Here is a 16,817-nt window from a genome sequence, read left to right as displayed (position 1 = left end):
CGGTTACAAATATTTCAGTCAGATAAACCACCAGATTATTAGAATTAGGCTACGTCATTTAAAAAAGAAAAGAGAAAGTTCAAAACACTGCATTCCCTTATAAAACATTGTTGCCATAAAAGTTTAATAATAATAATAATAATTTAATAGTGAAAAGTCAGGATCCCTCAGCTAGTGAGCAAATTTCTATCCCTGGGTGTCAAAAACAAAAGATCAAATCTATCCTAGTATCCAAAAGTAATTGACCTGTGGCCTTTCATTGGAAGTTTTGCATTTGCATTCTTTCTATATTTAACAAGTCATAAAAAAAGTCCTGTATTGTTAGTCAAAAACTGCCTTACATTGTGACGTTAGCTGTGACTAACTTGATAATTTCATGCAAGTCCACATTCATGCACGTTAATTATTAAGATTTACATTGGAGTTTGATGTCCTGGTGCCATTAAAGTTCTTGTAAGTAATTTGTTGAACTGCTCTGAGTGAGATGTTTTAGCATATTTAGCCTACATGTACCCTTAGCAATTACTCTGTCTTTTATTTTAAGAGTTTTTCGTGGGTTTGTATGTTCAGTTCAGTAGTTGGCACTTACCAAAGTGAGAACAATTGATGTCACAAAGTTCGGTGACTTGACAGCTGAAATGATTCCCTAGAACCATTTGCACTAGATTATCTGTGTGAGTGCCAAGTTCGAGCAGCGTGGAATGCTTTTTAGTGGCGCCAGATAAATGGAGTGAAATTTATGTGGCTGATATCATATCGATCTTATTTTTTACTGTCTGCCCAGCCTCAATTATGACTTAGGCTACTCATTCACATGTCCCACAATTTGTAAGTGCATAAATGTATATATATATATATATCCCGCCTTATACTATACATTATCCCTTATAGCGAATAACAACCCCGACAGGCTGAACGGGACCGCGGAGGGGTCTTGAATCAGCCTGAAGGGGTTGTTATTCGCTATAACCGCCTCGCTAGTCGCTATACATTATCCCGCTAATTACATGGTTACCTACAAAATAAATAAATAATTTGACACAAAATATTGATTTAAAAAGGAGTTTATTGATTTAAAAACGATTGTATTAGTCCGTTCCACGTCCATAGCAACGCTCTGTTTTTCATGGCAACGGTGTGTTTTACTTCGCAGCGAAGTATATATCAAGAAATAACAGACCGCGTTCTACATTGGAATTCAACCAAGCCATGTAGGCTAATATATATACAGGTGCTGGTCATAAAATTAGAACATCATCAAAAAGTTGATTTATTTCAAGAATTCAACTTAACAGGTGAAACTAATATATTATATAGACTCATTACATGCAAAGTGAGATATTTCAAGCCTTTATTTGTTATAATTTTGATGATTATGGCTTACAGCTTATGAAACCCACGAAATCAAAATCCCAGAAAATTAGAATATTACATGAAATCACACAGTAATTACAGAGTAATACCATGGTCATTGAACCAGGTTTTGGTTCTTTTGGCGGTGTGGGCAGGTGCAAATCCTGCTGGAAAATGAAGTCAGCATGAAGTGCTCTGAAAATGTCCTGGTAGACGGCTGCGTCGACTCTGGATTTAATAAAGCACAGTGGACCAAAGTCCTCTTTTCTGATGAGAGCAAATTTTGCATCTCATTTGGAAACCAAGGTCCCAGAGTCTGGAGGAAGAATGGAGAGGCACACAATCCAAGATGCTTGAAGTCCAGTGTGAAGATTCCACAGTCTGTGTTGATTTGGGGAGCCATGTCATCGGCTGTGTTGGTCCACTGTGCTGTCCACTCAACGCAGCCGACTACCAGGACATTTCCAGAGCACTTCATGCTTCCTTCAGCAGACAAGCTTTATGGAGATGCTGTTATAATTTTGATGAGTATGTTTGAAATCATCACGCGGTTTGAAATCGCTGGTGTTTCTGACGTCACAAACTACCTTGTAACCAATCACGTCAACGTGCTGGCGGGCTTTATCATATCATTAACTATGCTGCGAAGCAGGGGAGTCTCAAGAGAAGCCAGGTTATCCTGGTATATTTTTCTGTTAATATGAAAAATCTGGTAGTTTTAGCAATATAGTAGGTGTATGATGTATGGCAGGATCATGCCTATGTTCCCACAGCCCTATGTTCCCACAAATGGCCTACCCCTGACCCCACCCCTAAACCTACCCGTAACTGGAGTTTAGACAAATCGGAAAAAAAAAAATTCTTAGAAATGTGGGAACATAGGGCCGTGGGAACATAGTGCTGACCCCGATGTGGGCTATATTACGATGTTATGATGAACTACAGCCTATGCTTATTTTCTCCACTGACGTTTTGAGTTGTTCAAAGCGTTTCTGATGATTGTTAGAAGGCAGCTGCCTGACTCAGAGATGGCGAATGGGAACATGGTTTGTAGAACATTAGCAACAAATTATTAGCTGTTTGATAACATAGTCAAGCAAAAGGCTAATCATATTAATTACTGTTATGTGTCCGACGTTGTAAAGAGCGATACCATTGTGGAGCGTTTACTTAAGCCCCCCTAAACTTCTGCCCAGCCCCCCTAAAAATGTGTGATAAACTGTAAATTGCTTCATTCCTCTTTAAAGCTACACTGTAATTTTTTAAGTTGATTCTTAGCAAAAAACACTTTGTTCTTTCAAAATGATATGTGCTCATTAATGTGTAATTACTTCTACCAGCTAATCAAGTATACTCATAAGCATAGAATCTGCCATTTAGAATACATACGAGCGAGTCGCTCGAATGGCGGCAGCCATGTTGCGCCTCCATCTTGAAAATACATTAGCCAAAGAGGGACATACCTGGAAATTCATGCTTCCTCTTTTGCGTTTTGACACTCAGTGTCACCGTGACGAATGCGAGGGGGAGATTACTCGCGACTGCCGGCAGATTTGAAATAATACGGCCACCATAGGAGTTAAAACGCCCTCGGAATGGGAGGGGCTAGAAAGTAATATTCAGTTGGTAGTCATAAACAATTTCACCGCTAGATGGGAGAAAATCCTACACAGTGTGGCTTTAAAACATGAAACCGGCAGAGCGCACCGCGCACGTCAGAAACGTCCGGACCTGTAATCTGAGCCTCGCGACCCGATGCTTCAGTTTACGGTGTGAGATAAGATGTAGCCTAAGTAGCTAAATTTCATATTTAACACCTGTTTAGGTCATACATTTTAAACGAATGACAAAAATAATCAGTCAAACTAATAAACTTTTGTCTAATTTCGCCATTTTTGATTGAAAATAGGCCTATGTAACGTGATTCATATAACGTTAATTCATTGTGAGGGGACAAGAAACATTAACAAATCCGTTTTCATCATATTAGGCACAAGATTATTAATGAATGTGTTGAGAATTTATATAATAGCATACAGTTTGTAGATAGGAAAAGCTCAGCTTTAGGAGTAAGAGACAGGGCAGGATAAGGAACCTGAGAGAAAAATAAATTTTGATGGAGATGAGGAGAGCAGGTATTGACTATAAGATAATCTACTGCCCACTGACATGGTTTTAAATGTCATTTTGGTGATAAAAGATTAGTTTAAGGGATACAATTATTGACTACATGGGGACTTTAAGTTCAACACTCTTACTTAAGCAATAAAAAGAGTTGAAGAGAAAGAGAAAGAATTGCCTTTTTTATGGTTGAATTGGGTCATCAAAAGTCAGCAGCAAAGACTTTTGTTCATAAAGTGAGATTAAATACATAACTCATATTTTTGTTATTTAACATTGAATTATTGCAGGTTTGTGTAATATTTTGAGTTTGCATTTCACTGTTATTATTAATTTTGAGGAATTCTGAATCTGTTTTTGTTCAAGTGAGATGAGTAAATGCATGTTCACTACAGAACTACAATATCATGTTTACCCAGCGCACACAACACCTCTGCACTTCCTCACAATTTCTCTCAATATGGAGACAGGAGAGCTCTCAGTCAATAAATGGGAAAGCAAAGTAACTTGCATTACTTGTTTGAAAAAGTAACTTAGATATTTTGTTGTAAATTTAAAAGTAATGCATTACTTTACTATTTACTTTTTAAAGTAATCTGATTACGTAACTTGTAATCAGTAATACTTGTAATACTTGTAATATGTTAACCCCAATGCTGAATATATATATATATATATATATATATATATATATATATATATATATATATATATATATATATATATATATATATATATATACACACACACACACACACACACACACACAGAAGAGACACAGCAGACTTGTGCTGAGTCTGAACTTATTTCTAAATTCGTTCATCAATCTGAGCTATGCTATGTAATCATCTTTTCTTTTATTTCATTTCAGACCACCCAGAGCTATCATTATCCCACTACCTTGCTGCAAAAAGCATCTTCATTGACAGCCATTCAACAATATATTGAATAGGAAGCAGAATTTAAATGATATATAAATATTATAAAAATACAAAATAAATATATATATTATAGATTTTTGGAGGACTCTTAAAAACAACAAATTACATTTTTCACTGTCTGCTGCCTTTGACATCACAGCTCAGCATAGTCACTGTAGTGAAGGGTTGCCATCAGGCAATCAGCATTGTCATGATTACATTTCCCTGGAGTCATTAATCACTTGGCATTTATAGTTCAGGTGATTGGCTCCTGGCAACAGAACTGAATTCTCATATGCCGCCATTAGGAAATATGGCAGATTTCAAATAAACCACTACTCCAGAAAGTGCCACTGAGATGAATGGGAGTACAAATAGTTTTCTAATCCTCACTGGATAGCAAAAATATTTTTTTCTTATGCTGTTTGTCTAGCACTTAAAAAAATGTATATGACAGATTTATATGTTTTTATGCATTTTGCAATGCATTAGCTCACTGTGTTGCCTTGTTTAGAAACAAATAAGGGTGTGTTTGGAGTCTTTATGCTCAAGGGTCAGCATGAAAATAGCAATTAGTTGACGTGAGAATAGGATTTTTTCTGAGCTCACAACACAAATCTGTCACCACTGAGCCCTTGAGCAAGGCACATACTTTAAGCAGAGTATTGTAGCTCATTTTTGATGGAAAAGTGCTTGGTAAACAACATGTAACCAATAATCACATAAGAACGTTATAGAACAGCTTGTAACAGCTGTAACATTTTATGAATGTATGCACCCTAGAGAATGATAATTGCATGATTATATAACAACAGGTGAAAATGAATGAATCTTCTTTTATTGATGGTCATTTCCACTGGCTCAGCAGAGACAATAGATTTGTCTTGGCCTGGTTTCCTGAAAATTTCAACTGGTTCATTTTATGAACTATGTGAGCTTTACTAAGTTGGGCACGTAATCTGGATGCTTTCATTTGGATACATTAAGGGCTGGCTTAATAGTAACTGCATATTAGAACATTGTGTGTTGCTGTAATTTAGCACAAATATTTCTGCTTTGTGTTTGTTGAGTTGTTGAAAGTTCGGTTCCACATCCTTAAGGTAGATTTGCACAACATACTAATATGCAGCCTGTTCTTATGCGGCAGTTTATGAGAACATGATGTCTGGTGAAGTAGGTAAGCAATTAACAGTTCACAAAACACTTTTGTTACACTATCATGTTGGTATAAAAGTGTTCAGCAATCAGCCCTTATAAAAGTATATACTTAATACATATGAATGCAAATTAAACAGACAGTACTGCAGCGCTTCACAATGTCAACAGTTGAGTTTGACAATATGTGAAACTATTAGAGATTACACTTCGTCTTAAAAGTGCAGTTCTGTTCATTTTATCAGTGGAATGGAAGAGCTAGACAGAAGATATAGTGCGAATTTTGTAACAATTGTAGCAGATGCATCTCATTCAGAGCCAAACTCATGCAAAACCCTTTCTAAGAGATAGAGAGCAGCTGCCTCTCAGACATGTGCTTTCTCTGAGGAATAGGATTTTCCATCAAACAAACATTCTCTCAAAGGGGCCCTCTTTTAGGAAAGAATACCTCTTCAAAATTAGGGAAAAAACTCTGAGGCTATGTTGGCCCAATAAACTCCAATCTGATTAAGGCAGAGACCGAAGTTTGGAGTTGTTGTTACTATTTGAATGCCATGCCAAAATATGTTTCTTGCAATTCCAAGCCGCACATCAGGGCCACAGTGTTAGTGTTAGTAGACCATCAGGTTTCTTTGGCAGTGATGGGTTTCAGAGGCACTTTTAGCAGTCATGATTTTCATTTTAATTTAAATGATACAGTTGAGACAAAATAGTCTGTTGACTGCTGAAGGTCTGTAAGGAGTTTAGGTCCAGTGTTTGGAAGATATCCATATTACCACAAACAGTTGTCTTAAGGATCTGTCTGTGAGAACCATTCTTCAAGGCTTTGTGGAGTGGGGAGGTGTCTGAGACACTCCAGCTAACCGCTGGCGAACCTCAGGGTTCGGTGCTTAGCCCTCTCCTTTTCTCGTTCTGTAACATCTTTGTGCCCTGTTATAAAGTCTCATGACTTTTCTTATTACTGCTGTGCAGATGATACACAGTCATTCCAGTCCAACAACTCAGCATATATCTCAATGACTTTATGACATTTTGTACTGGATGAAGGAACGCCACCTCTATCTCAACCGTACTGAGATCAACAACACTACAGCTAGCCAGGAATCTTGTTATCGTATTTGACATCCAGCTGAACTTTACAAACCGCATCTTAGCATGCATATCCATGCTTCATAATATTAGGAAAATTAGAGCCTTCTTATCTCATTATGCTGGTCCATGCACTTTTGTAGCCATTCATATTAAATTGGTTTATGTTTTGCACTTACCCTTCCGGTCTAGCTTAAATTAAATACATTCATTCAAAAAGATGATTTTGCAATGTTTAGGCATTTTTATTTTCAGACATTTCATTGATAAGTTACAAAACAAAAAGAAAGCAGCATCTGGAAAACATTGCATAATTTGTATCTATTTTATACAATAAAAATGTACAAAAATAAATAGCTTTACAATGAAGAAGTAACAAAGTACAGTCCTTCACTGAAGGGATAATATGTTTTGCTGCATTTTAATATGACTAATATATGAAATGTACACAACTGGACATTCATATACAATCATTTTAAAGGAGCCTTACCTATTTGTCAGTTTAGTTTTATGCTGTACTGTTTTTTTTTCTCAATAACGTTCAACTACACAGCTCTTTCAAAATCTCAGCAGACATCTACTCATGAAGCATGAAAACACTGGAAGGTCTGATGTTTCCAAACCTCCACATTTTCATTCACGTAGCAATTCACAACAATTTGCTATGTGCACTTTTGAAATTAAACAGTGTTTAATACAAAGAACAGCTATAGTAAATGGTAAATTACATAACCATTGTATAACCCTCTGAATGGACACAAACATTGTTTGTTGAGGAATTTTCAAAAATAAAATTTAAACTAGATCTAACACTTAATTGTAATTGTCAATGTTCCAGGAAATAAATTAGACTCAACCACTGTGTAACTCTGATACAGTTTTCAATATACAAGAAAAAAAAAAAAAAATAGGATTAATATATTTATACGATCATGCTTTAATCAAGTGTTCTTGATACACTTCAACTCTGAAAGTGAAAATAACCTCTGCTAAATGCAAGCCATAAAAAAAGTAAAAGTCAATAATTATTGACCCAATCACAAAGTAAATCAATAAAGAATTATAGCACCTTCATAGTGGCTTAGCGAGCACATACAAAATACAAATACATTTTAACTAAATGATTTCTGTCCTTATTTTAAAAAGTCAGCCTGAGATAAATGGAAAAGCCTTGGCTGATTGGTGTGTTTTGTATTTTTCAGAATCATTAAATATGACATTGTGAAAACTAATTTATATGTAATTGGGAGACACAAGTTAGGGAAACAGCATTGCTTGCTGAGGTAGATATCTATTGGATAAAACTTCAATAGTGGTTATTAATATACATGTATATTTGGAAAACCAAAGCCCAAGTAATCAGTCCGTGCAATATTCATGACCAAGTTCACTCCACACAGCTCAAGCATTTCTCCAACTAAAGCTGAATATTTCCTGCTCCAACCTGAAGCACGGTCAAATGATAATCTGTATATTGTTTCACAGGAACGTCTTATCACCTCCGAATAATTTGAAAGCCTGCATGATGTCCTCAACACTCTTGGTAGAAACACTTTTCCGATACTGACTGAGGCATCTTGGCAGTGTCACAATCCTCCGGTTCCACAATCTTCCCAGTGTAATCAATGCAGAGCATCTTACGCTGGCGTTCACCGTGGCCACAAGTTTGTGAGCATGAAGTCCAAGGTCCTATTTGCCACATGGGACATGGCAGGTCTGCGCAGGGCCTGATATCAGAAGGTCTGAGATCTTTATTGCAGTGGTTTGAATAGAAGCCAGCATTGTCTTTACATTCCACATTTCTCCTGGACCATCCAGAACCACACGTTTTGGAGCATTCAGACCACTCGCCCGAGACCCACTGTGGCACCCCAAAGGGATGGATCTGTTTGCCAGCCATCTTTTTGTCTTTAGGTTTGCTGAAAGACATGGTTTTAGGAATGAAGAAGGTGTATTTGACCTTCGGTGGGATGGATTCCCCAGCGGTGGAGAGCAGCTGTATTGTGATTGGTTCCTGTAGCTGGCGGAAGCTCTGAAGTCTCTCCAATGTGGTGGACGAGCCACTGTACTTCAGCACAGCCCCAAGCACTGGAATATACTGCTCCACTGTGGAGACCGAGAAGTTGCCATTCAAGATATAATCGTCATTTTCTCTTCGTACAGCCAAGTAATATCCATCGTGTGGTATACTTCCATGGCTCTGCTGTTTGATGTTAATGTTAGTGGCTCCACTTGGAATCGTCACAATGTCCCTATATCCATGGCTAAAAAAAAAACAGGTGAGATTTAGATTACTGTGGCCAAAATGAACCAACTTTTTCATTAAAAATAGCAGTGAGATATTCTTACACGACTTTATTGAACGAGCCAGATATCATCCTGCAGCTCTGACCGTTCCCTCCACACACGCCGCATTTGTCGAGCTTCTTATTAGAATCGATCTCCAGGTCACAACCAGCTTTGATACATTGGCCTTGCACACAGAAGGATGTGGTATCTGGACCGCATAGGGTTCCATCAATTACCTAAGATTGAGACAATGTAAAAAATTATAATAATTTTAACAGTAAAAGACTGAAAATGCTACGGTAAAAACCTGTTAATTGGTTAGCGGTAAGTTCCCTTAGTCTACATGCTGAAATACTGTAATTAATCTAATGGGACATTTCATGTAATTTTACAATTAAATACAGTTTTTAACTGAGTTTGGAAGTGAAAAAGAATTTCATAATTTACAGTGAAAAAACAACATTTGATTTTTTTTAACTGAAATAACATTTATTCGTTTTTTTTATCTGTTGTGTACATTAGGGTTTATATTTTACATAATTTGTTGTTAAATTAATGTTTATTGCATTATTTTAGTGTCATGTTACTATGAAGGTGTTTTGTATTTGTGTGTAAAATTATTATTTTTCAAAGTAAATTCAACGCCAATGTCATGGGTTTGATTCGCAGGGAAAGCAAGAACTGATAAAATGCAATGCAAGTTTCCTTGGATAAGAGCATCTGCCAAAAGTCAAAATGTAAATTTAAGTGTGCTCACACTATAGATTTGGGGGAAAAAAAGTACAACTTACTTTAGGTGCAAATACTCTGAATTCACTGCTGCCTCGTGCTCTGCAAAAGAGTTTACATCTATCCCGTAGCGACACTCCAGCGTATTTTGGTATCCACTGCTTCACATTTCCATGCACATCGAAGTGATTGGGATTGTTGTACTTCTCACATTGTTCCTCTCTGAAACTTTTCCCTGCAATAGTAAAGAATTGTTACCTAGTATAATAACACGACATGAAATGACTGACACTGAAGAGAAAAACCCACCTCGGTTATTCTCACAGGTCTGTTTGTTACAGGACTGGTAATTCACTCTCTGGCCCACACAGTATTTTCCACCGTTTTGAGGAGATGGCCGGCTGCACTCTCGGTAGGAGAACATCACTCCGCCTCCGCATGATCTGGAACATGGTTGCCATGGTCCCCACTCGCCCCAGCCTCCATCCACAACTGGCTGAACCAGAAGAACCACACAACCAAATGAATGTCAGACAACCAAACAGCAAAAATAATGACCACTGACATAAAAGTGTCCAAGATAAAGAAAAGAACAAAAAACATTTTCCTTTCACCTTGAATACATTTGAGTGTATACATCTTTATCAAGATTTTCAAAAATGTTTTTGTCATTCTGCTCACTAATATAGTTCTTTTCACAGGTTTTGCTTTTGCATTCATTTTTAGACAAAATATATTTTAATGGTAAAAGTATTCTTTATCACAAATGATTAATTCATAAAAAATTATATCAGGGCAGTTGGATGAGCCTGACCGAATGAATTCCTGAATGAATTTTAATTCATGAATTAAAAAATAAGCTCATTATAAAAGAGGTGTAGAAAAGTCATCATATGTATGAACTGCTTTTAATGTACACTGCCATTCAAAAGTTTGGGGTCAGAATTAATTTTTAATACTTTATATACTACAATTCAGCAAAGAGACATAACATTTTTATTTGTAATGTTACAAAAGATTAAAATAAATGCTGTTCTTTTTAAAACTTTCTATTCATCAAAGAACCCTAAAAAAATCTCGGTTTCCACAAAAATGTTTAGCAGCACCACTGTTTTTGATATTGATAATAATAAGAAATGTGTAATGAGCAGCAAATCAGCATATTAGAATGATTTCTGAAGGATTCTGTTTGACCCTTTTATTTTCATTTTCTTTTTAATCTTCTGTGTTCCTAGTACTGATGATTAAATGAAAGGCTAAACATCCTATTTATGTTACTCAAGAGTAGCTTCAAATACCTTAGGCCTCATGACTTCGTCTGAGGACATGCATGCACTGTTCAGGCAGGTCCTGTTGGGGCCACAGCTTGTGCCGTCCGCCCAGGGAAGACTCCCGTTCCTGGTTGTGCACACAGACTGCCCTTCTTGCTGGCACCAGAGCTGTATGCACACCTCACTGGCTGAAGTGTTGGGACAATGTGAAAACTCCTCTCCAAATATCTGTTGGCACTGGCGGTCCAGGCTGTAAGTTATGCCTGGCAGCTCAGTGGGTAAGGCCACTATCGTCTCAGGGGTGTCCAGTAAACAGTCTCCTGTTATTATCCAGAGGAAGAGTTAGAAGGTAGTAAATCATGAAATCAAAGGATTGTGAAACAGTAGGAACATTGGGCTCCTGGAGCTGACATTTAGGGAGACTTGCAGGAATGCACATCTGGGGGAGTGAGCCGCGAGGAGGAACACGAGTGAGCAGAAATGCACGTGGAGAACATGGGCCACTGCCCACTTCAACTGATACAGCAGTTAAAAAGGAAACGTGTGAGACCAATACTAAAGAGACGTGGCCCGGTGGAAAGAAAACATTTGTTACATTCCCTTTTTTCCAGTGAAGTGACAGGAATGCATTCTCTCTGACTCAATGGAAAGGAACTGAAAATGATGAATCTAAGCAAAAGGTGACGTAAAAGTGCTGTACTATAAATGAGGGGAACCCCCGACGCTCAATGCATAAGTTAAGCTGACTTTTTAAAGGCATTCACAAGAATCTTTTTGTAATCATATTATTAATAATCAAATAATAATATAAAATATACCCTGACACACAATCATGAGGGTCTGCATTAATATAAAACAAGACATGCTATCAGAGATGACCCCATTTTTATGATATAATTTCCTGTTTTATGTTTTGTTAAATATTAATTTAGTAATAAATAATAAATATTATATAATATATCATAATAATACATTTAATAAATAAATGATAATAAAAGATTATGCCAAATTAATTCTTTTTTTCTTCATTATGATATCAGGACATTTGTATCACTCTGACATTTTTGACTTTATGACCCAAGAAATATCAAAATGAATTTTTAAAAACATGTTCATCATAGAATAAATGTATTCAAGTAGATATGCTATTAGCTGTATACAGTGTATGAAATGCATTTTTCATGTATATTTGAATAGATAAAAAAATGAAAAAAGTGTCACGTCATTGGCCCAGTTAAAATTTTGTGCACATACCATGTCCATTGTCGAAAAACTCTGTGACGTACAAAGCACTGCAGGAAGACCAAGGCGAGGTCTTGCTGAACTGAGTGAATACAGGGGCCATGATATGGTGCTCGCCTAGATGTCCAAAAAGCTGCTCACAGTTCTTAGTGTCATCGTGCGGCATACTCAAAACATGGCCTGAAAGAAGAACAAAATCGCATTATGGAAGGTCCAATCAATTTAACAATTGCTTAGTGTTTACCAGAGGACATCCACACCAAGCTCATGGGCAGTCGTGTAAGCCGCCTGAAGGCCATTGTCTTCAATAACAGAACAGCTCCTTTTGGTGTCACACATGGTTCCAACATCAGCTACACCCAATGTGTCACAACTCTGATGTCCACAGATGTCCTGAAAGGCAGTTTGGGATAAAAATAAATGTAATTCTTATTGCTGTTCCAGGTCTCTGCTTATTAGTAAGAGCGAAAAACATATTTGCCAGTGTTTCCATCATAAAACCAAGCAAATAAATAGTTTTGGCAGACAGCAGACCTATGAAGTGAGAAAATGTAACTATGTGGCGTCTGAAAATGTATCTCAAAAACACGACTGGAGTCTTTTCCATCCTTTGCCCAGAGATCCGAGATGGAGACAAATGTTTCCAAAACAGAAGACCACAAAACACACATGATTCAAGGCACATCTGGCCTTGGCACAGTTTGAGAGCCGGTCTCACATGTGTTCACCTTTCAGAGAAGCTAGTCGGTCTGCTCCTATTTTCAGCCTCGTTTTCGGTTTCAATATGCCATAACGTCTGCTCTAGAAATGAGCAATGCACCATACACTTTTTGACACACTTTTCAAAACACTCTTTGACAAGTCAAGCTCATATTTAAAGGGATAGTTCACCCAAAAATGAAAGTTCCGTCATTAAATTGAGTGGTTTAGTCAAAATTTTCTGAAAGGACACGATCGCTTTATATGATGAACAGATTTAATTTAGGCTTTTATTCACATATAAAGCGATCGTGTCCTTTCAGAAAATTTTGACTAAACCACTCAATTCACATGGATAAGTTGTACGATCTCTTTATGAACGTTTTGGTAGTTGCCTTGAGTTGCAATGGAGGGACAGAAATCTGATAATGAAGATGAAGATGAACAAAAGTCTTACTGGTTTGGAACGACATGAGGGTGAGTAATTAATGACGGAACTTTCATTTTTGGGTGAACTAGCCCTTTAAAACATTATGTATATTTTAATTATGATTATTTTAACAATCTTTTGTCATGCTGTAAAGAAGTACACTTATTTTGATGTTTTGACTAACATGTTAAAGCACATGTAAAGTTATCATTTTAACTGTAGTTGTATGTTGTTGGATATTACATTAAAGTTTTTATTTTTATTTAATATTCATCATTTAAAAAGTATGCTTAAGTGTACTTCTTTTAACGAGGGGCGGCTATTCTAAATTCAGCTACAGTCAAGAATCTCACTTCATCATTATCCCATAAAATACATAATAAATCACTGCTCACCTCTCTAGTAAAAAGTATGGCTGTATCGTAGTGCTCTGGATGCCTGTGGCTGGGCGGGTTGAAGAGCTGTTGCCAGGCACAGAAGTTACGCAGAGCGACGCCTCCATTACTGGAGACTGACGGTCCAACCTCTTCATCCTCCACGATCAGCATCTTCACAAGCACTATGTTGATGGAGTTCTTAATGCTGGGATGTTTGTAAATCTGAGCAGCCATTGACATCAAGGTCAGCATGTAGTGCTAAAGAGAGAAAACCAACAGCTTGCTATTCGCCAACTGTGCAGCAGAATGTTAAAGGTGCAGTGAGCGATTTCTGAGAAACGCTGTTGAAAGTGGATCTAACCGAGCACCACAACAAATTTGTAGCCAATCAGCAGTAGGGGGCGTGTTCACTCATGATGGGGGAGAAGAGAGAGTGAGCAAAGACTGTAGAAAGAGATTTGGCTGAGGGGCATTACAAAAGAGAAAAAGGTCAGAGGAATGTCAATGGAAAAAGAAGGGTTATGACTTGGCAAGAGCTTTAGGACCCGTGTTAATATTAGAAAAGGTTTCCAGCACTAGAGAGACCGAAGCGGGAAGGCCTGAAAACAGACATGAGTAACATTGGTTTTGAGTGTGTGCTGCTGGCTACTAACAATCAACTCTTGTTTGTATATACTCTTGTGTACTGTATGCTCGCTTTATTTTTCAGGAAGCTTTATTAAGCTTCCCTTCTGCTATGATATAGAGACATCCACTCTTGCAATGCGTGTTCGTGCATTTTTGGGGGCGGAGCAATGAAGGGAGGGATGTGTTTGTTTGGGTTGATTCTCAGAAATCACTTACTGCACCTTTAAGTGTAAAAGCAAGACATCATTGGCAGGACAGGTCAGAACTGCTGGAATGGAATGGCTTTTACTCTGCATATTTTTCCAAGTTATTGTGGACAATAAAATATCCAGCTTTTTCAGATGCAGTACACTGCAATAGACAATGCATAATAAAAAAGTTAATATTTTTATAATGGAGACAGGATTATTGATTACTTTTAGCAGGCATGCTAAAAATCTGTACCTGTACTGATTGCCCATTTACAGTATATAATACATCATTCAATATTCTTTAAATGGGAATAATTATTAGCCGACAGAGATTATTCAGGAGATTTTTTTTTCCTGTTTACTCTCCACATAAATATGTGGTTTGCTTGTTGGAAAGCCCTGACGTCAACGGTAGAAGCAGCTGGTCTTCCATGGATTTCTTTATGAGGAATCTGCAAATTTGGATCCCAATATCAACATCTGGATTGCTATCTGCCTCATGATCCCGACCAAGACAGTGCATTTTTTTCACTCTCTAGTCTTTTCCAATCATTTGTTTTCGATGACTCAATGAAGGAAAATTTCAGGGGGTGGTGGATCATAAGTGGGTGTAAAGATCAGTACAGTACAGTTCGTATGAACCGTGACTCATTCTTGTAGAACTAGTCTGATATACATTTTGAGATGTCCCTCAAGGTACACTAAATAGCTCTTACTGTTAAAGGTTTTATCCTTCTTTCGATATTAGAACAAGAATGTGACTTCAAAGGGTGGGGTAGCCTATAATATTAAATAGTATTTGTAAACCTAAGATGGTTTGCAAGATGGACTCCTGGCATAGTCTGTCTTGTCTGTTGACTGGTTTTAGCAGGGTTTGGGGCTAATTTAAATTAGTTAGACTGGAAGACCAGCTTCCTGACCTGAGAAACCAGCTTGGCCATGCTGGGAGACCATCTTAAACTAGATGAGACCTTAAAACAGCTAACCCCAGCATACAATCTTAAGTCAAAACTTAAGCTGTTTTTAGCAAGCTTTTATTAAAGGTACAAATTTAAAAAATCTTAATCATATTGTACGCCTATGTAAACACTTATTAGCTGGTGCAAGCTGGTAGACCATCTTAGACCAGCAAACCCAAGGGCATGCCATCTGAAAGTGGTCAGGCTGGTTTTGGAAGATTATAGCTGGTCAACCAGAAAATGACCAGCTTGCACCAGCTATTAAACATCTTAGACCAGCTACCATACTCTGAAACAGATTTTTCAGCTGTCAAAATGGTTAAATGGTTGTGAGCCCTTACCTTGATCTCATCTCCATAGAAATGTGTCAGGGAAGCGTCACCGACCACCAAAGTCTCAATAAACCTGGGCGTGGAGACAAAGCGCGTGCGCCTAGACGGCATCTGGATCATCGACTTTTGATGCTCATCTCTGATTTCTGACAGCTGTTTAGAGACCTGCGGGGACTTTGTAAAACGTCTTCTTTTAATGACATGCAGCTGCTCGGTTAACTTTCCATATGTTCCCAAGCCGAAAAGTTTCGGCTCGACTGTATATTCTTTACCATCTGTAATGAATGATCCTAAAATCCCACGACATAAACTGACAGAAACAATAGAGTCCTCATTGGAGTCAACAGCGCCGGTGTAAAAACAACCTTTTAATAAATCTGCTCCAGCCTCTTCAGTTTGATTCAAGGACTTATAAAGATCTGTCGGGTTGCTAGTTGACTCAAGTCTTTCTTGTGGTTTGACTTTGATGCGATATATCTTCAGTGCTGGCGATATAAATGTGCTGTCCGGTGTCAAATTAAGTGTGAAATTCCTGCCGAAAGCCGTGAGTCTGAAGCTGAGTTGTTCTTCACTCCTCTTTGCCATTCGTCCACCGGTCCTTCCAGTCAGCCGTACAGGTATAATCTCCTCAGTCTCAAACGAGTGAGCAGATGTTTCAGCACAGAGGCAAACAATTAATGTAGATATGATTAAACACGACCACATTTTCATAAAATGGCGCTGTTTCAAAAAGAAAACAATAAATATAACGAATTGATTACTTTGATTAATTTACTATAGCCTCATGATACACTTTCAGAAACTGAATCATTGGTCTATTCCTTGTCTGAAAAATGTTAATATCCTAAACGTTTAAAATGACTATCCAGCACCTTCATTAGCTTAAATCTATTTTGAAACTGAATAATTCATTATTTAATGCAATAGCACTAGGTAGGCTACACAAATTGAATTGAAAAGAAATCGAAGCCAAGTTCGTGAGCTCCAGGACTGTCTCACGGATTGAGGCGCTGGTATTTATACTTTCTGAGAA

At 37.6% G+C, this 16,817-nt stretch overlaps 1 protein-coding gene across 1 annotated transcript; it reads right to left on the bottom strand.

Annotated features, from left to right (window-relative positions):
• Positions 1-6,857: 6,857 nt before the first annotated feature.
• LOC307167149 (A disintegrin and metalloproteinase with thrombospondin motifs 8) lies at positions 6,858-16,817 on the bottom strand. The gene is made up of 9 exons (XM_079886097.1): positions 15,794-16,817; positions 13,694-13,933; positions 12,430-12,562; positions 12,182-12,349; positions 10,955-11,247; positions 9,966-10,152; positions 9,719-9,891; positions 8,988-9,163; positions 6,858-8,902 (listed from the first exon to the last, which is right to left on the bottom strand). The coding sequence occupies exons 1-9, from the start codon at positions 16,493-16,495 to the stop codon at positions 8,170-8,172; spliced, it is 2,805 nt and encodes a 934-aa protein (XP_079742223.1). The 5' UTR covers positions 16,496-16,817; the 3' UTR covers positions 6,858-8,169.

Source organism: Squalius cephalus (genome assembly GCF_949319135.1).
Source record: "Squalius cephalus genome assembly, chromosome: 11".
Taxonomy (NCBI): Eukaryota; Metazoa; Chordata; class Actinopteri; order Cypriniformes; family Leuciscidae; genus Squalius; species Squalius cephalus.
The sequence above is the reverse complement of the archived record's forward strand: the minus strand, read 5'-3'. Positions and strand labels throughout refer to the sequence as shown.

Coding starts and splice junctions, on each gene's coding strand:
- LOC307167149 (XM_079886097.1), bottom strand. CDS start 16,495: ATGAAAATGTGGTCGTGTTTAATCATATCTACATTAATTGTTTGCCTC. Junction 12,350..12,429: donor CACGACTGCCCATGAGCTTG/GTGTGGATGTCC, acceptor TTCTTCTTTCAG/GCCATGTTTTGAGTATGCCG. Junction 11,248..12,181: donor GTTTTTCGACAATGGACATG/GTATGTGCACAA, acceptor GGATAATAACAG/GAGACTGTTTACTGGACACC.